At 36.4% G+C, this 21,795-nt stretch overlaps 1 protein-coding gene across 11 annotated transcripts in view; it reads right to left on the reverse strand.

The window, feature by feature from the left end:
* Positions 1-21,795, reverse strand: part of DMD (dystrophin) — a 2,264,041-nt gene that overhangs the window by 584,339 nt on the left and 1,657,907 nt on the right. For all 11 annotated transcript variants that reach the window (XM_070604303.1, XM_070604310.1, XM_070604305.1 and 8 more), the window contains one exon: positions 16,090-16,322. In XM_070604303.1, coding sequence (XP_070460404.1) covers positions 16,090-16,322 — 233 coding nt within the window. The remainder of the gene's footprint in view (positions 1-16,089; positions 16,323-21,795) is intronic.

Raw genomic sequence — 21,795 nt, forward strand, 5'->3', positions numbered from 1 at the left:
ATGAATAAAAGCTGAAATTTGGAGATGTCATCAGAGTTGACAAAGAAAAATAGGATAAGAGAAAAGGAAGAAAACAAGGTAACAAGAAAATATTTCCTGTTTATCAGTGTTGGAAATCCTTATTTATACATGTTTATGTAATACATTATATTTCTCTTGATGTTTAATGAAAGAAAATGAATATGTTAGTTTCTATTGCTTTTGAAATGACAAAAGACATGGTATTCTGTGTCCTCTTTCTCTTCAGCTTTTAAATTCTGCAATTACTTATATAACATTACCAAGAAATAGGAAAATACAGTAGACCGCCTTTATCCATGGGAGATATGTTCCAAGACCCTCAGGGGATGCCTGACACCATGGAGAGGACTGAACCCCATATATAATATGTTTTTTTCCTATACTAAGCACTCGCCACACACTGTGGCTGTAAGTTTCACAGTTTGAGGTGCAAAAGCAAAACTAGCATCGTTTTTTCTTTCCTTACTAAGATGAGAGCTTTCACTTTTTCACTTAAAGGCAGCACTTTACGACTTCTCTTTGGCATATCTGAATCGACAGCATCACTACTCTTGCGTGTTGGGGCCACTGTTAAGTAAAATAAGGTTATTTGAACACAAGCACTGTGACACTACAACAGTCAATCTGATAACCAAGATGGCTACCAAGAGACTAACAGGCAGGTAGCATATACAGTGTGGATACGCTGGACAAAGGGATGATTCACGTTCTGGGCAGGATGGCACAGGATGGCGTAGGATTTCATCATGCTACTTGAAATGGTGCACAACTTAAAATTTATAAACTGTTTATTTCTAGAATTGCCCATTTACTCTTTTTGGACTGCTGTTGACCATGGGTAACTGAAACTGTGGAAAGCAAAACCACAGATTGGGGGGATTACTGTAGGATGAAACAAAAAATGAACCATGTTGATAAGACTGTTAGTCCAGTTAGAAAGGAATTATATTTGGTTGAAACATTGACTCCTGTGGGAAACTTTTCTTTTCAGTTCCCTACAATCTGGAGTCATGACTAGAGTAGGTGTATTGGTAACCCTCACAGCATCTTATTCTGTAAAACCAGGGAATTAGGGTGGGATTCCTATCCTCCTTGCCAGAATAATTTGTTCAGGTATGGGTTTATGATTTAAGCTAGTTCAATTGAGAGAAGCTCAAAACTTTCATTTGAGGGCCAAGAAAGAAAAGTTTTCTGGGGCTGGCCCAGTCCCATAGTGGTTAAGTTCATGTGCTACCCTTCGGTGGCCTGGGGTTGGTGGATTTGGATCCCAGGCATGGACCTACACACCTCTTATCAAGCCATGCTGTGGCAACATCCCACATACAAAAAACAGAGGAAGACTGGCACAGATGTCAGCTCAGTGACAATCTTCCTCAAGCAAAAAGAGGAAGATTGGCAACAGATGTTAGCTCAAGGCCAATCTTCCTCACCAAAAAAAGAAAAGAAAAGAAAAGAAAAGTTTTCTTTCATTTTAAATATAGTGTGGTATGCAAAATGTATCCTGTAACTACTCTGACAATGTTGAAGAGCAAAAGTGAGCAATGAAATTGGAGTCTCGAGCATGCCATGCCTGAAGCCCATGCAATATATCTGTTACATAAACCAATGAATTCCCTTTCTTCTTAAAGCCAGTTTGAATTGGATTTCCTATTAGTTGAAATGGAACACATTCTCATTTATGTTCAGATTTAATCTTGAAGAATACCCTGTTTTTACCCAATCATAGAATTTATTTCATCATACCTCAATTGCCTATTTACTTTTTGGTTTTCTCAAATAGATTATAAAAAATATCAACTTAACATAAGGTTTTCTGAGAAACAATCTATACATCAAATAATTCAGTTTTCAAAGTGTTGATACTTGTTTAATTTTCTCTCTTTATCTATAGATAAAGTGACTATATATCTAGTTTTCCCTGGACGATCTTAGTTAACTCTTGTTGTCTGGCATTATTAATAATGACACTCATTTTCATTCTTAAATGTATTATGATTTAGACAATAAATCATATAATAGACTATAAGCTGATTTTTTTTTTGAGGAAGATTAGTCGTGAGCTAACATCTGCTGCCAAACCTCCTCTTTTTGCTGAGGAAGACTGGCCCTGAACTAACATCTGTGCTCATCTTCCTCTATTTTACATGTGGGATGCTGCCTCAGCATGGCTCAATAAGCAGTGCTAGGTCTGCACCCGGATCTGAACTAGCAAACCCCGGGCTGCCAAAGCGGAGCACATGAACTCAGCCGCTATGCTACCGGGCTGGTCCCTATAAGCTGATTTTTAAAATCAGCTCCATTCTTCCCCTTTGTAAGCTCAGTGTGAGTTTAAGGGAAGTGCCCTTAAACTGCCCCCTTGCTGTGACAACCTCATAGACAGGAGAACCTAACATTGTAGACCTCATGCCCCTTAGATTCCTTAGCTTCTCTTTGTTGCATTCCTTCAGAATCTCTTAGCAAGCAACCCGCTGAGAACTGATAAATGGGGTTGCAAGACAACCTGGTTGAGAAAGTAACTGTGTTTTTTCTTTAAAAATGAACAATAGCTATATTTTCCTTTTCACTTTTAGATGATAGGCATGGCTGCGTCCCTGAAGTCTGGATTTCCTTGCTCTTAAAAGGCATTCAGAGCTCTTTGTTTTGGAAAATCTTGGATTTTAGAAAATGAGCTAGAATAACAGGAACTCCTAGGCATAAGAAAAGGCAGAATTGTAATATCAACTGGGAGATTTCTTTTCTGAAGACCCTTAAGCCTCTCGAAGGCCATTGAAGAATTCGGAAAAGAAGGGGGACTCCGAAAAATGACCAAGACACTGGATCCCCGACTACCCTAGAAGAAAGGCTCGGAGCCAAATTTTATTTGATTTAGAAAAAAACAAAGACACACAACATTTCTTATGCTTTTGGAGTTGAGAAATAATTCAATTGGGTTTTATCTGCATGGTTATAAAGGATTATCGTAGGATATTTTCACATCAACAGAGAACAATTAGATTCAATGCTTGAAACCAAATAAATTCATTCTTAAAGGTAGAATTTAAGAATGTGACAGCATGATTACACAGTAGCAATATTTGGGGGCAAGGAATTGCTTTTCTAATAAGGAAACCATAATTGATATCTGCATAATTTCTGATGGTAAAAAAACATCGCATCTCAGCTTTAGAAAATTTGCAGATCAGTTATATATTCTATTCCTTGAAAGAATTGTAGGCCAGTTGATCCTGACTTCACAATATAATTAAAACTGAGGGGAAAAAAAGGAAGCAAACAGAGCTTTAGCATTGGTATTATACTTTAAAAAACAATAGAAGGTTGAAAATTAGCAGTAAGTATCATAATCACATACAATGAGTTGCCACATAATTAGAGGTTATTTGACATAAGCAGATGCGTACAGAGAGACCAAAAAGATAAAATGATCAAAAAATATTCCCACTCCTCCCACCAGCCTTACAAAATGCTTAACATCACGGTCACTAAGTTATCTGAAGACTATTCCAATGTGAAAGAATTAATATATATTTCTTTGTAAAGAAACAGATACATTTTATATGCCTTCAATATTGGATAAGAAGTTTAATTCAAAAGTTTAAAAGCAGATATGATTCCATTTGGAAGTTAGTCGAGTAAAGGATAGTTCTGGGCAATTTAAAACAAATTCACTCTTACTTTGAAACCTAAGCTTTAAGAGTCAGAGAAAGAAGAGAAACAACGTAGAACATGCCTCCTGGTTGTAAAAAAATATATCTAAAGAGATGAAGGCCTGCGGAACATCTGTGATTGCAATCTTTCTGCTGTAGACCGAACAAGTCGTGTTCTATTCAGCAAAGAGAAGTTAAAGGAAATAAATGAGAGAGAGCTTTATATCAGCTAAGTCTATGTGAGCTCTTTCATATCATATGATGGATTCTTTCGAGGGTACCTAGTTGTAGGCCAGGGGACAGCTGACATCTGCCACATTGAGGAGAAACAGTCTCCGAACTTTTCTGACTGCACACGCCTACTATTGAAAAAATTCTGGCTCACACATAGGAATCCATATTTATTCAAAATTGTAGACATATACTATGTTATTAATATACGTACTTTAGAAAAAATATTAACTTTAAAAGAATGAGATAAAAATAAATATAAATAGAATTTATGTTCTTCTGATATATTCCCATTGAGCGTTCCTGTAACTGAACATTCAAAGGAAGAGACAAAGCTTTGCATTTCAAAAAGAAAGGTGAAAAGTGTGCGATTTCTGTCTTTTAGACCTTATATAGGAAAAGGTTAAGATATATCTAGGCATTTGAATGCCTTTAAGTACTGCCCTATATTGTGTGCTTCTCTTTAACACTTTTGTGCTGATTTTAAGAATTAATCAATATTTTAAATATGTTATTATATGTAACATATAAATATATCTTATTATATGTAACATATATCTTATAGACAACACTGATTTTATAGAACGCTTGTTAAAGTTTTTCCCTCAGATATTCATTCTGGAGAAAGCCTAGCTACTTGGTCCCTGGTAAGTACATCATAATGAAAGGCACAAATGCTATCCTAGTAAGAGCTCCCCACATTACAGACATGGCGCTAAGAGGAAAGATTTCTGAAAGATTAATTTGGTAAAAATAAATGCACGTAGAGAAATCAAGCAACTCCCAGAGGCATGCACATTTGACTAGGATAAGTTAACATTCTCTACACTGTGCTCCTTAAGATGTCTCACACAAACGATTTCCATGGAGAAATGACTGAGAACTGCGGAGCTCAACAGTGCTAACATTCCTGTGGGACTTTTCAGTGACTGCTATGGTGATGTACAGTGTAGATCTCTATGATGGCAAAGTCCAGGCACATTTCTCAGCTTATTTGACTTTTTCGTGAGGAACGTCTATTAACATTTCATGAATCTAGTGTTCCACAGAACAGCTGGGGAAAGGTTGCAATATTCCAACTCTTAGGAACAATAGTATATTTCCTAGTCAAAATCTCAACACTCATCATTTTCTACTTTTTTACAGCATAAAATAGACAATTGAAATTATGAGAGGCAAGAGTGATTTCCCTTGTTGGAACACATCGTGGGGAAGAAGGAAAAATCTAGGAACTTGGGCCTTGGGATACTGCTTCAATGAAGAGAGCATGGATGGCCAAGGAAACACGGGGGCTTGCGGTGAAAGCTCGAGAAGATCACGGAAAGGAGTTATAAGATGTTATAAAAAGAGCAACACAGTCAGAGAAAAAAATTCATCTTCTAAAACATGTTATATAAATTGGGCCATGTTACTTATTTTCCTGTTTGATCATCATTCTAGAACTGGTAATCTTTTAATTGCTTATATTTTTCCTTGAACTCCGTGGGTGTGTTTGCATCTTAATAATTCAGAATATGAAAACTGATGACCTAATTCTGTGTATATTGATGCTAATGGACCTTTTCTGAATTTGTCAGGCTATTTAAGCTGTTATGTGACTGCTTTCTCTCTCTCCAATTTAAAAATATTCAGAGGCAAAAAGATAGAAATGAATAAAACAATTTTTCCTTAATTTTATTTCATTGATAGCTGAAACATATGTGTTATAGCTGTTTAGAGTAGCCCTGCCCAATAGTACTTTCTGCAATGATGGAAATGTTCTGTATCTGTCCTGTCCAACACGGTCGTCACTAGTCACATGTGGCTACTGGGCATTTGAAATGGGGCTAGTGCGACTAAAGAAGTGATTTTTACATTTTAATTAAATTTAAATAGCCACATGTGGTTGGTGGCTATTGTATTGGACTGTGCAGCTTTAGAGAATTATAGACAACATATGTGGTTAATTAGGACGTTATTCCTTGAGAATAGAGGAAATATAAACACAATGTATTTCAATTTCCCACCTAATTTGCATTGTTTTCAGTGACCTTTGTACAGAATGATTGTAAAGTAAAATCATTGACGTCTATTCTAATACTAGGATTATTCTTTTACATTCACACTCCCATTCCATCTCTGTGATGAGAGAACTAAGAAGACAGGAAAACAATCACATCATTTTTAGCTAATTAAAAGCTACTTAAGTCTAAAGGAGAAAAACATGCTTTAGTTAAGAGTGTCTTGTTAGGCACAGCCTATCCAATATCCATTCTTTCCATCTTAACTAAAAGAATCCAGATTTTGCTCAGAACAGCAGGGTTTTAGGATTAGATCACCAGTTTTATTCTGAATTATGAATAAAGAAACACACTTACTCATTTAAAATACTCTATCATCCCAGGATCCCTTGAAACTAGGAGTGGCCATGTGACACATTTCTGGTCAGTGCCGTAGACATTGACACAAAGTAGACATCTTCTATGTGTGACTGCCAGAAAAGCTTTTGTTTTCCTTCTAAATAGGAGCTGACACACCTGACACAGGCATTTACCTTCCCATTTCCCCTTTTTCCATTTTGAAACACAGAGATAGTGCTTACAGGCAGCGTAGTCACCTTGAGACCACCAGAAGGAATGAAAGCTGTATGTTGAGGATGGCGAAAGAAGGAGTTGGGACACATGATTTTGTGGCTGCTGAACCTACCCTGGAACACATAATTCTGGAGGTCTCGCTATGTGAGAAAAACAAACTCCTCTCTGGATAAGCTATTGTGTGGAGGATTTGCTCACAGGCAGCCAAACGTGCGATCCTACCATTATTAATTGGAAACGAAGAGCCTTTAATTTCTAAAATTCTTACAGTCTAAAATTATAATTGTTTTTCTTGATGTGGTAAATTTAATTCCCCGGAGCCTTTCCTTCATCACTGACCAAAAACAGAAATAAATCATGCTGCATTTAAAAGTTAAAATAAACATAAATATGCATATGGCTCTATAACAGACTGTTAAATTCCGAATGCTAAGTAAACCTAGTCATCCGTGAAGATAAAGTAAATCAACAATATTTATAAAACGCCTAGTATGTCCTTAGCTGCAATAGCAAAGAGAATCCTATGCTTGCCTTTAAGGAAATTTAAATTCATTGCAAGGGCTAAAATATGAAAAAGTAAAAAGTCAAATGACAATAAATGTTTTAAAAGGGAAATTCAAGACAATAGAAGCAGCTTTACAAGGAAATATATAGTTAACGGGCAAAATAATTTTGCAGTGAATCACTAATTAAAAAGACCAATATGGATTGGAGTCATCAAAACAAATTTCACAGAGAAGGCAGGGATAGATCTCCAAGGCTTCAATGCTCTGACAAACCAGGCAACTCGACGTTTCTCATCACTATAATCAACTTTAAGGAATGGAAAGGAACCCTAAGTCATCGGTGTGGTAACTTCATAATTGGATTTGGTTAGAACTCACACCTTGAAATGGTTGCAACGGTTTTCATCTAAAAAGTTTCCTAATGCTAAAAATAAGATACATCCTCCTTTTGATTTAGAGAACAATCTTACTGTAAAATCTCATTATAGATAGCTTCTTGCCTGCTTGCATTCTTTCCAACTGCTATTATCTGCCCCCAATAACTGTCCTTTTCTAGTGCCTAACACCTATTATATAACTTAAAAAAAAATAAAATTGAACTCGGGTAAGTGTGGTAAAGTGGCAGTTTGATTTTTATGTCAAATTTCTCAAAGGGCATTTATGGTTCTATCTGTGGCAGCTTTTTATGATTTTCATATAATATGACATGACAGAAAAGCTTAGCCTCAGTAGGGTTGCTGTAGATTATTTTTCCTCTCACCACAGTCTAGTTCTTTTAGTTTTAGGGGGGAAAAAAAGCATGGAGTTAAGTGTAAATTATTCTCTTCTCTCCACTTTCTTAAGTAGAGATTTATCTATATACTTTTGCCCCAAACCTTCCCCATGGCATTACTCGTTCTTATTTCTAGTGGGAAGGTTTAAAAAGAATCATACAGCTGAATATAGATTAAATCAGTTTGGGGGGGAGGGTGAAGATTATCATTACAAATTTATTCCACTTCCATAATTGAAGGGAGAATACGTCAGGAAACCAAAGCATTTCTATTCTTGAGAAAAATAACTTAGAAGATATTCTTTCCTTGAAAAAATTATAGGAAATACATAATCCTTGAATATGATGCTACTTGTTTACACAGAGTGTGAAATATAAAAGTGAAGGAATCTGGGAGGATTTATGAATTACTAAAATAATATTCAAAGTTATTTTTATAAATTTAATAAAGAATTGACTCCAATAACTCTAGAAACCCTGGTATTATTTTTAGTGAATTCATAAAAGCTCACATGAACATGGTCAAATTCTACTGCTTCTCTCTCAAAAACAATGCAGCTATGATCACCTGGGAAATTTACTGATCAATTAGATTGGTTTACGAAATTTTAAAACATTAGAATATATTATGCAAGAATAAATTTTCACCCCCAGGTTATTGAGTAAAAATTAACAAGACATCTGGAAAGAGAAGTCTAGTTTAATTTTCTTCTATATGAGAAAGGCAGGCACATATTAGGAGGAAGAAAATAAATGATTGATTGATTCATTCATTGTAATATGTATACGATTGAAACCACCATCGCACTTTTTTCTCTTGTGGCAATTACCGCTGCCTTTTATGTTTCCCTCACAGAAGATACACTCTAAAATTGGAGCCGATATTCTTATTTTTAATCCTTAAGAGCAGATAACATGATATCTTTCACTACAAATGTTTAATAAGTAACAGATGAATGAAAACTTAGTCTTATACCAAAAGCTCCTAAAACGTAGTCATTATATTCCTAATGAATCTGCATGACATTGTAACTCAGGGGCCTCCAAAGTAGGTATTTGAGAGAGGAAAGAAAGTATGAGGAGTATTTATTTTTACTGCAGACTATTAAAAATATCTACTTTGTATGTATGTTAATAATATGTATACACATATATGTATCACTTTAACGTAAGTAATCATATACAAAAAAGTGTGGATAAATGTACAAAAACACTGTAATAGTGATGTGTGATCATTGTTTTATCTCATTCTCAATTATTCGCTAACATACACCGGAAATCAAATTTAAATCCAAATTTTTACTCCACTATCTCTTTCCAACGTCATTTCCTAATAGTCCCCTAACTGCCTTTAATGCACTTTGTAACATGGTTTTTAAAGACAATTTGTTGAACTAAGGAATGAATAAACAAGGAACTATAATCTAACCTTAACATTACCTAACATTATCTGAACATTAAGGATAATAATAAGAAGAACTTACATTATAACACATTGTAACTTCAATTATAGACTTCAAGGACCCCAAATTATGGTGAAATAAAAAGTCCAAAAAAGCAGGTGATAACATTTAGGGTATAATAATATTACATAGCTTTCCAAAAATACTGAGCCATTGAGTTAGAGAAGATCTCAGATTTTAGGTATTTTATGCAAATAATAAAAGCCTGTTCATATAAAGGAACTCCTATCTAGACCCAAGCAAGCAAACTTGTAAATAGAATTCACTATTGAAAAACAATAAGAAACATAAACTTGCTTACCAGAATCCCACTGGTATTTCATTGAAAACACAGTATACTTTCTTTTATTAGAAATCATGTAAATATCATGGTTCAGTTTTACTTGATAAGGTTTTGACAGAAAATTTTACAGCGAGTAGAAGTGAAATGTAGTAAGATATGCATTTCCATTCATAGACTTTGAAATATGTGATTTGGTAAAGCTTATATTTATCTTTAAGCAAAGAAAGTGTATGGTATCATTTTGCATAAAAAGGTTATTATGAGACTTTGAAAATGGGTTTTTTTTGTGTTTGCAGCTCTATGACCTTTGTATTTAAGGGGAATTTATTTTGTCATGACTGGAAAGTATAATATAAGTCATATTAACGACATTGACATAACTTTACATCCTTCAGTGAAGATAATAGAGAATTTGGCTCTCATTAGGTAAGAAAATTGTATGCATGTGGAGCAGTGATCCACAGAGTTATGAACTTTCTACAGAAGACATGTCCATTTATCAGAAGATAATTGCGGTTCAAAATTTGCAAATATCTTCAGCGAGATACATTATGACATTACTCTTTGTAGAATTCAACACATATATGGATCTATGGAAAGACAGCACACTCTGGTGTGGTGTTTCTTAAGGTTGTGCAGAAATGAACAGATGAGATGAGAGCTGCATGGCTGATGAAAAACAGAATAATCAATCTCTTCACCCTAAGATGACTATCATCTAACTTGCGAAATCTATTGGATACCCATGAAAATGGACTGGGCTTAGTTTGTGTTGTTACAGTTCTGGTGGACAAATGACATGTTTAAGAAGGGGGCGGTCACAGAAAACAAAAAAGAAATAAGAAACATTATCTATTCCCCAAAGTCTGGATCTACATTAGAACAATTACATTCACTAAGTGACCCTAGGCCTTTGACTTTGTTGTCTGTAACTTTTCTCATTTGTTGAATAGGGGAAATCATTTGTAATACCCACTTTTCTGCTATGCTCATGGCAATAGAATAATACCAAGAAGCATTGTCTTGTTTTTAGTTTAAACGATCGATGTCATTTTCCCCCCACATTGTGCCACCAATTCTAGGCCCATGCTAGACAAGTTCTTTTGTCATCAGATTGTGGCTGAATTTATTCAACAAAAGTTATAATCAGAATGATTCTGGAGCCATTCAATTGCTCTTTGTGTAGATATAGCCACAGTTTAAAAAATAATCATAGAATTTATTAAAGACTTTGACCTTAACAATAAAAAAATAAACACATCCAAGTAATTATTGCCCATTTAAATATACACTGTCCCCACTAAAACTGCTTATTCAATCTTTGGATAATGAAATCACCCAAGTGGCAGTGTAACCTGTAGTTAAAAATGAATCTTGAACAATGCTATTATCATCTTGTCCAGATTGGCCAATTTGTCTCAACCCCAACCTGAAGAGGTCTTATTAAAGGATAAAACTCCTTTGCCGACTCAATTCTTTATTCAAATGCCTGTGGGTCAGATTTAGTGGTGAATTACCCTGAACACCTGGCCAAAATGGCTTGAAAAAAGACTGTAATTTATTTAGCACAGGCAATCGGACACCAGTAGTATAAAAATAATGATATCATATGGCTGCCTAAGTCCTGTCTGCTGATAGCGACACAGTTCTCCACAAACCTCTCCCCAAATTTGCCAGCGTCCTATCTTCCCAACCTCGCTCTCTCCCTCCCACCCTCCATCCCTTTTTGCATTTCTTCTTTCCTCCTTCTCTCTTTTTTCCTCAGGAATTTTTCTTCCCTCCTCTTCCCTTCTTCTTTTCCTCCCTCCTTCCATTTTCTCTTTCCCTCACCCCTCCTCTCTCTCCTCTGTCTTTCCCACCTTCCTTTCTCTAAGGGTCATATTCAATCATCACTTTCAGGGAAAAACTCTAGATGTATTTTCCCCCTCATTCGATAAGATTATGTCAGTGAAAGAAAACTGTGACTAATTGTCAAAACAAATTTTTTTCAGAGCAATTTAACTTAAACACGTGATGGAATGAGAAAAGCAATTTTTATCAGATTTCTCTGACACTAAACTATAAATTACCAATCATCCTCTGCTATTAAGCCACTATTTTAGAAAGTAAACTCGGAGCTTCATCATAAACTTAGAGTCTTACTTTATTTTTCAATTTTTTTATTTTGGAATTTTACTTTTAAAGGCTTAATTTTCATATTTCACATCTCTATTTCTCTACAATTTAATGGTATATTTTTTACTCTCTAAAATGAAGCAGCCGAGTTGCTTCATTTTTTAAATGGCTACATGTTACAGTCTTTTAGAAAATTCTAGTTGGAATTTTAACTTCCATTTTTTGCTTAACGTAATTCACTTAGTAAAAATTATTTTCATGTCAAAATGGTAGCAGTCCCTTATTTTCTAAAATAAGAATTAAATTAAATAATTTATTGAAACAATATCAAATATGTGATTTTGAATTCAAGGCCTAGAACTATGGAAAGCTAATTTATTGAAATGCTGTGTCCTTACTCCCTTTCTGGAAATAATATTTCAATCATTGCATGTCTAACATTTGCTCTGAACTTCATAAATTCAAAACCAAGTTCTTCTAGACTCATAACATGTTTTGCTACATCTTCTCACCTACCTTCTGATGCCTCACAGCTACAATTCCCAAACTCCAATTTCTGTTGAAAAAGAAGCTTGTTTATCATCACATTTCATTCACATTATCCTTCAAGCAATCTACATTTATTGAGAACCAATTCGTGTTTGTGTTAGCATCAAACAAACTTATATTTACGGTACTGGCACATAAATGGCCTTTATTTCAGTTCTCCATGTTGCGAAGTTGAAATAGATAAATATACTGCTTAGATCATGATAATCACTTTCTGCAAATCTCCTTCATTTGCTCTGTCCTCCATCCTATTCTACATATTCTTGCTTGAGTTTGGTGGACATTTATCATTTATTGGCTGCTCAGCATCCTTTCCGTCTTCAATTTTTACAGACTCCAATTTCTTCCCGGGGAATTACCTCTCCCTCATTGTGAGGGGCTTTGGAAGAAGGTTTTAAATCAAAATTTTCTGCTCTCTTCTAGCTAAGAGATAGGCGTGTGGCCCAAGCAAGTTTGGCTGGATTTCCTCTCCCAGGACTTTCAATTTTGAACAGTTACACAGTATGGAGAAAAAAGAGGGTCACAAAGAGACACCAGTAGTTCCTGCTAACTAGATGCCCAGGCATGCTCAGATCCCTTTTCTTTTCCTAAACCTTTTCCATTGTCTTCAGGCTAATTCCAGTATGTTTACTTTCCGCTTGATTTAATCAGGGGATATTTTCTGTTGCTTGCATCCAGAGAACCCTAAATGATATACAACTAACTACATTTGTTTAAAATCCTTCAAGGGTTGCCACTGCCTGAAGGACACAATCAAAACTCCTTAGTCTGGCAAGGACTCATTTTTTAGCCCTACTCTCTCTGTTCAATCTCATCAATTTCTTTCTTAACCCCTTAATTTCAGCCATATGGAATCAGAGTTTCTATACTATACTATGTTGTGTTCCACATCAGTAAAAAGTACAGTCTGTTCCCTCGGCTGGGATCGCCTTTCTCATTTTATCTATCTAGTTAATTTCAACTTGTTCTTTAAGTTTTATCTTCTTCAAGAACTTTTTCCTGATATCTGATCTGTTCCCTGGCTTAGTTAGATGTCCTCTCTCTGAAGTAAGTCCCTAGAGCATCATGCAAGCATACCCAGGGCAGTAGAAAACCATCGTAGTTAAGGGTGAGGATTCTGGAACCAGACTGCTTGGGTTCAAATCCCATTGCTGTCTCTTTACTACTTGACCTTGGGCAGGTTATTTAACCTCGCTGTGCTTTACTATCAATCTCAAGTGTTGTTGTGAGGATTAAGTGATACATGTGACATACTTAGATCAGTGACTGTATATCATTAGTGCTAAATAAGTGCTAGGTAGCATCCTGAAATTTATTTCTATCATAGTGCTATTATTTTTTTCTTCTTCTTCTTTAATCTGTACATTCCTATCTTGCCCAACTCTGTATTTCCGAAGCACTTAGATTAGCTCAATAAAAATTTGTTAAAAGAATATGTAAATAAACAGGCATTGATAGTGTTTTACAGTTTATAAAGGCTTTTTGGAATATTACCTCATTCCTCACACCTCAAACATTAAAGTTATGATTGTTTTATTTGAAACTTTACATAGAAGAAATATTTATTTCTTGATATTATAATAAATACTTCCCCAAACTTACCTCTCTTTCTTGTCCCCCTCCACACACACACATTTGTCTAATGTTAATTTAGGGTCATTTAGTGACTGAAGCTATAAAATGCAAAAACTAACAATGTCTTTATAAATTATTTTTTTAATATGAGAGGAGGAAGCAAGAAAAGCATCCCACTATTTAGCAAGAGAAGGGAGATTAGAGGTATATATACATGACATTTACAAATCCTGGTTTTTTGTGCCTCAGACATGGCACTTAAACATCCTCCCAAATTAATTTTGGACCTATATGTAAACACTATCACTTTGAAGAGACATCAACTTAATAGTCCTTTCTGAAACTCTGAAGACTACTGAGCAGGTCAACGCCTTCCTCAAAGGCTGGGCTCACAAACCCCTCACAAGAGAGGATGGACTTTCTCTCCCACTCTAATAGGTAGTGGCTTTTACAGGAGGCTGTAATGTTAACGGCAGAATGGGGTGCAGATGTGGAAACAAACTCTTATTTTCACGTATTTCATCATCATTATATGACATACAGTTTGCACAATACAAATGCCACGAGTAGGCAGATTAACATAGTTTGCAGGAGAACCTAATATTAATTACTAACCTCAGGTAAATACTTGCAGTAAGCAAGGCTAGGTGGGAAGCATTTTTCATATACTACCTAATTTAATCCTCATGACAACCTATAAGATAGATAGTATCATCATCCACATTGTACAGATAGATAAACTCAGCTTCAGGGAGGTTGAATAACTTACCCAAGGTCACACAGCCATAGTAAAGGAGCCAAGCTTTGAAAACAGACAATCTAACTCCGAAGCCCTTGCTTTAAACATTATGACATACTGTCCCTTCCGGTTAGTAATAGTCCTGGAAGTATTGGCATACCTCAATATGACATTGTGAAAGAATGTACCTCTTGTTTCTGTATGTATCGGCACATTGCAATTGCGAAACGCTTAGCATAGTGTCTGACATAGACTATACATACAAACATACATATATCACCAAACGGCAGCCACGTTTACACTTAATACTGGCAGGCAGTATACATAGAAAGTAAGAACACAGGCTTAGGAACCAAACAGACTTGGATTTGAATCTTTGCTCTGCTACTTGTAAGGAATGTGACATCTACGAGCCGCAATTGCTTTTTCTGAAAAACGTGGCTACTAATACTCGTTATGAAGCAGTAGTAAAACAAATTATATATATTTCTATAACATTTACATATCTTTATATACACACATATCTATCACGATAGAGTGAACGTGAATTCTGTGTACCCTGTACCCAGAAGAGAAAACCAAGATCCAGAAAATGATTTGACCACACTCATGTCATTTGCAAATGACAAAGAAAAACCACTGAATTCAGGTCTTCTGAGTGTAAGATCAAGGTACTTTAAATGCAGGTTATTTACTATCAAATTATTTTTACTCCTACTCAATTGCTGAATTTCATTTTACAAAGAAATCTGTCTGCCTTACTCCTTGTTTTTTGCCAAAAGTAGTTCTGTGACACCCAAATACCTTTAGTACAATTTATTACTTTTTTAGAAAAGACTTGAAAATCATTTACAAGTGAAATAACTACAGTGTATAAAGCTTTCAAAACTACTTTTCGTATTCATTCAGAAATGTAAAAGATGTATAGTATATTTGTTCTAGCTAGGTAAACCGCATTTATATCAATGTATTTTTATGCTTCTAGTTGATGTCATAATTTTGCAGAATGGATTCCAATGAGGCTCAGAAATGCAGTCTTCGTATTAAAAACATGTTTATTTGAGTATGGCATTACATAAATGCCAATAGTCAGATCTAAGACATTTTAAAATATATCATGTTTTGCTGCGTTTCTCTTTTTTACTTATAGCTAACTTTCTATTATGCTTAGCATTGGAGGAGAATTGGCACAGACAGCTCAGAAGAGTGAATAACCAATTCCTGGATTACCATACTTGTTCTGTAATACATTATGGCTGCAGAGTGCCCAAACAAACAGTTTAAATGTAAACAGCTCAACTGAGCTACTTATTTGATATTAAATAGATTTTTAAAATACCAGTTGTTCAGTGAATTTAATTAAGCCAACTATGCTTGTAAGGTTTATGCTTTTCTCCTTGTGTTATTCCTTTTCAATTTATGGCTGTTTTAGATAATTGCATTAATTTGTTTCCTTGATCATACTTAGGCTGAATAGAGTAGAAAGAATAGTGTGTTTGCAGACAGAGAAAAGCTGCCTAAAACCTGGTGGGAAATGGTGTAGGAGAGTGAACTGACTTGTGGAAAATCTTCACTTTAAAGAAAAACCTCTGCCAGCTTTTATCTTTTCTCCCCATACCTTCTGCTTGATGATCATCTCATTGATGTCTTCAAGATCACCCACCATCACCCTCTGTGACTTAATCACTTGATCAAGCAGAGACAGCCAGTCGGTGAGCTCTGTCCAAGCCCGGTTGAAATCTGCCAGAGCAGGTACCTCCAACAGCAAGGAAGATGGCATTTCTAGTTTGGAGATGGCAGTTTCCTTGGTAACCACAGGTTGTGTCACCAGAGTAACAGTCTGACTAGGAGCTACAATTTTTTTTTTTGCAAAAAGGAAAGAAGAAAAAAAGAAAAATTAGAAACACAAGCTAAGAAGCAATTTCAGTAACAATAAAACAATGTTAACTGAAGGGCAACAATTTCAGCCAAATATTATTTAAGACATTATATGCTTTTTCCTAACAATGTGGATACTTTATATAGTACTCCATGGCAGGAAACTTCAAACTCTTCATTAATACACATTTAAAAATCTCTCAAAACGATTTTGCTTATTCTCATGGCTGGGCAATTAATTTAATTTAAATAATCCTTCTCAATAACAATTATATAGATTGTAGAACTGGTAAAGAAAAAAAGTGTTCAGGCTTTGCCAGGTGAATAAGTTTTACCTACTTTTTTCATTAAAGGGAAAAAAAGCAAAAGTAAAGATTGGATAAGATCTTATTTCTGACTTAAATTACTTTGGAAGGGGACCCTAGGGAAATCAAAGCCAATGAAATGTTCTTGTCTTGGCTCTGCATTTCATACTGGGGGGCGTTTATTATACATTTTTTTTCTTTTCTTTCAGACCGGTAATAAAGTAGCTAGCAGTGAAGAAAACACAAGCTACATTATTTTTGGAAAATCAGAGCTCGTAAAGTTTTTCTACTTGGACATGAAACAACGTTTCAAGGTCATTAGGAGATATTAAATTAGTGTGGATAGTGTTGAACACTGTAGTGTAAGATAGCACATGGTAATGGTTAAGATCTGAAGTTCCTGAGTAAAAATACCTGGGAGAGAATCCTCTCTGCCTTAGGAACTCTGTGACCTTGGTTAAGTTACTTAACCTCCCTAAGCTCCAGGTTTTCTCCTCAGTAAAGGAGGGATCAGAATAGGGTACATGTCGTAGGGGCAGTTGGGTAGATTCAATGACTAATACAAGACACATACCTAGAACAATGCCAGAAAAATAACAACAACGTTAGCACAGTTCCTGGCACTGGTAGGTAATAATGTTAGGTGTTCCTATTTCTATAAATACCTGATAAATGAGAAACACAGTGGTGAACAAATATGGTGAGAAGTTGGAGATAAGGGGTAGAAATATTTGGGGAAAACTCAGTCAAAGTTCTGCATGTGGCCCAATGTTTACCAGAGGGGGCTGAACTTGCTGGTGTGAATTAATACTAAATACCAACAAACAGTGGGGTTGTCAAAGGTGAGTGATGGAGGATAAGGAATGTCTCATTTAGTTTATAGGCAATGGCCTCTGGAGCCTAACATATCCAGGAGACCAGTAGCAAAGAAATGGTGCACTCTAAATTCAGGAGATAAGCTTTGCGGAAAAGCTGCAAAAGACAACAATGGGAAGCTGAGAGGCATGGACGACAAGGGGACTGTTCTAGCAACAGGAGAAAAACATGTCATGTTGGCATTCCACTCTGAGGTGGCCATAAGTTACGTTTCATGGTTGTATTACTTTCCGCCCTTTTAAGGTTGTCTTTTTGTTAGAGAAGATGAGGAAAGGAATGGAGGAATGTTTCTGGTCTCTCAAGCTTCTCAGGGACAACAAGAGGTTCCCACAGCTGGAAGAAATAATCTTGAACAAGGCAGAAAGAAGAAAAAAAAGTGAGGTGTCAGAATAAAAGAACTAATGCCAAGAATTAATGGCTGAAAGACAATAATACTGAGGAGATAAAGAAGAAATTGTTCCCTGAAGCTATCTCACTCCTCTGAGGCTCTTTCTAGAAAGAATGAAACATAATCTGAAGCAGAAATAGCATCTTGTCATCCAACCGTCTAGTAGGAAGACGCATGGGAGCCAACAAGATCTAGAAATCTTAAAAGGGATTCTGAGAGAGGAGCTGGGTCCCTGGAGAGGATGCATAGTGAGGATTAAAACAGAGCTAAATTAAAATATCACTGAAGGAGCTAACTGTAGAAAGCCTAGCTGACTAGAAAATATGGACAAATTCTTCTTAAAATAGATACACGATAGATACTGACGCAACATAAACAGTAGTTTGGGAGGATGTCGAGGTTCTGGGAAGTGTCAGACCACGCTTTTTTTTTTTTAACTTGACTTACTGAAAATTTGACCCTCAAAAGGGAGCAAGAATGAGATTTTTTTGTCTAAACTTACTTCTGACCAAGAAAGAAGGGCCTAATGAAGTGGAAATGATCACGCCATCTTCAATTTCAATACATGGAAGGGAGAACGCAGAGAATTATTAGACTTCAACTGTTTTCTGGAAAGCACATTTGAAAAAAGAAAGTCTATTGAAAAGAAAGGCTACCGCCAGAGACTGAAAAACAGAGAATGATTCAAGATGATCAAACAGGACAAATGACATTGGGATGATATTATCACAAAATTCTCCAGGGAGGAAAAAGGAAGAAGTATCACCAAGTACAAGGTCAGCTGAGACAGGTTCAGAGGAAGGTGAGGGGTCGAGCAATATGGCCGTCTCTGCACCAGTCACGGGCAGACGATGCTGCTCAGGGACCACTCAGGCGGTTCATTGCTGGTCTCCTCTCCCCAGCACTCAACATCTGAAAACATCACCGTACCAGTGGGAAGGGAGGGGAAACTGTGTCCCGCTTTCTCACTGCTCTATCCCCTGCACCTCGCGCAGGTCCTGGAATATAATAGGTGCTCAACTGAGATCCTCTGAACAAATGAATGAAACTACAAAAAAAGAAGTCTATGCACAGTGAGCTTTTCAGTAAACTTAGAGGCCTTCGACCCATGTTCAGTGGTAAAAGATAACAAAAACCTCTAAGGATGGTTTCTCCAAGACTGGAACACAGAACATGCTGAAGCTTTTGCTGTTTAGGTCATTTTAGCTATTTTCAGAACAAGAAAATAATGGAGGAAGGGCCATTGCTTGGGGCAGACAATAGAAGGTAAAATACTAAAGAGAGAGAATAGAATCAATCATTTCTTTTGTTCTCCACTTTTCTAACGAAGAGGAAAAAGCAGAAAAGAACACTGGATCAAGAAGCAGGGGGTAAGACAGACTATCTGGGACCAGACTGTTGGATTTAAATCCTCGCTCTGCCATTTCTTAGCTGTGTAACCCTAGGCAGGTTACTTAACCTCTCTGACTCTCCATTTACTCCTCTGTAAAATGATGATTCTGATAGGACTTCTCTCACAGACAGTTGGCCTTACCATTTCCTAGATATACAACCGTGGACATTTTGAGGTAAGACATACCATGCCTGCTAAACTAAACTCTTCTGAGCTGCAGAGTATCCACCTGCACAATGGGAAAATGGTACCGATCTCATGGAATTGTTCTAGTATTTTATGAACTGATATACGTTGTCACCTTCTAGTATTGTTTTAACAGTAGGTACATTGTGTGTGTGGCGGGTTTTTTTCTTCTCCTTTTCCTTTTGCTGCTCAATGTTGATTGGCTACTCACTTTTTACACTCACATGGCATTCTGGGCTCTGGGCGCTTTGAACCAGACTTCACACTCCAGCCTCGTCTCCCTCCGTTCTTCCCACGCTGCCCCACACTTCAGTCTCTGCTCGGCATTCTCCAATTAGCACAGGCCATTTCACATTTGTGTGCCCTTCCATATGCTCTATCTACTTCTTGAAAACTCTTCTCTTCCTTCCCCAGACAAAAATCTCATTTCCTCGTTAAATTCCAACTCTAGATTTCTGTGTTTTTGGAGGACCAGGATAAGTTTGTAACTAAAAGGTCTCCATGAGGCATAGAAATACACCCTTCTTTTGGATTCTAAACACTTTAAAGTCTTTAATATTTTATTACTTAAATCTAATCATCACTAGGAAGAGCAAAATCTGGCAGCATTATTAAGTTCAGGGATTTTTTTTTGTATGTGGCTAGATGGTAACTGATAGTAACTGAGAGCTGGGCTCTAAACTCAGAAACTTCGAGAATTCTGAGGGAATTCTTATTCCGAGAGACTCAAGTGCTACAACATAAAGTAAAAAGAGGCTAATTTTATTAGGGCCAATTCTATCTAGAACGCTATTTAAAATATTTCATTTTTCCTAAAAAGACTTGCCTCCAGATCCACACGTATTTTTTTCTCATTTTTTAAATTAAGCAAGATGTTTTAAAGGAGAAATTTTGAGGTCCTGAGAACTTTTACCTTATTTTATTATGTATATCGTATTGACTCATACTGCATTTTCAGATACCTTTACTTTTACCTAAAAAAAAAATGAGGTTCTTTCTTTTCCACTGTCATGTTACTAGAAACATAAGCAAATCACCTCACTAGGTAAAGTGTGGGCTGGTCAGCTCTCTAAGGGGCAGTTCGAGTGGTTTTGCCCAGAAGGAGCAACTGAATCTCAACTCTCCTTAGAGGCAGGGGTATTTAGTCATTCCAGGGGAGTTTTGCGTTAACTCCATAATTTAAAATACGGAAAGAGGATTTGTTGAGTGTTCTCTCAACCCATCATCCTGATCAGGCAAGGAGTTAGGATACATAAACGACTACACAGACTCTTAGACACAAAGTTCTGGGAGGGGTTTCCAGGTTCCCCTCCCCGAGGAGTAGCTTCCCCTCTAGCCAGTGGGGATCCTTTACTCTGTGCCCCATTTAATGCCCCCACAGTCTGATCTGCTAGCCTGGATGTCCACCCTGCCTTGGGCCACTGTCTAGGGTCACAAGGAGGTGGGCCTGGGAATGGATGCTTCAGATCTCAGCCTCTCTAACCCCCGCAGAGATCAAGCTTATTCTTCACAAATCCACTGGAGAAAGTATCTCCTCCAGCATGGGGTCACAACGGAAAATAGTCCTTATGGTGTCAGACTATTGACCAGCCCTCCAGCAACAGAGGCTGGTGTCTTTCCTGATTAATCAGTTCATGCCAGAACCACATGTATTATAATGTATATAATTAAGCCAAATAGATAGATACACACAGCATATATATGTGTGTCTGTATATATATATATGGATGGATAAATGTACACACACACTCATACAAAGCCTGTATAGTCTGACTACTGATGATTGTAGCATAACATGTTTTGCATGCATTCATTAGAAAGTTAAAATAACTCTCCTAAAAATTGTGTTTTCCCTCCATAGTCAAGCAGACAGAAAGTCAAGCTCAAAATAGCTGACAAAGAACTGAGTTTGGCACACCAGAATAGGAGCATGAATAACAGTAGGTGTAATATACTATTGCAAACCATAGCCTTGCTCTGCAAATTTTGTTAATTAAAAGGTGTTGGCTTTAGGAAGGAATTCTCATTTTTTTCAAAAGTGTTTGAAGAACAGTTCTCTAGTCTAAAAATTTAATTGGTTTCAGGGGTACATGATTAGTCAGACTAACAGCTTTACTTAGAGCTTTAAAGGAGCTACTAAATCTTTTAAAAAACACACACAATGTGTTTGGCATACTTCCTTTGAAGTATTCACACGTAGCTCTTCTGTAATTCACAGGTCTCCTTTGGTTGATAAGAAAGCAAGAAGCACATATTCTGTTTCTAGCTTTGTTGTATGAATGTGGGTAACTTTCTCAT

This window comes from Equus przewalskii, chromosome X (genome assembly GCF_037783145.1).
Source record: "Equus przewalskii isolate Varuska chromosome X, EquPr2, whole genome shotgun sequence".
NCBI lineage: Eukaryota > Metazoa > Chordata > Mammalia > Perissodactyla > Equidae > Equus > Equus przewalskii.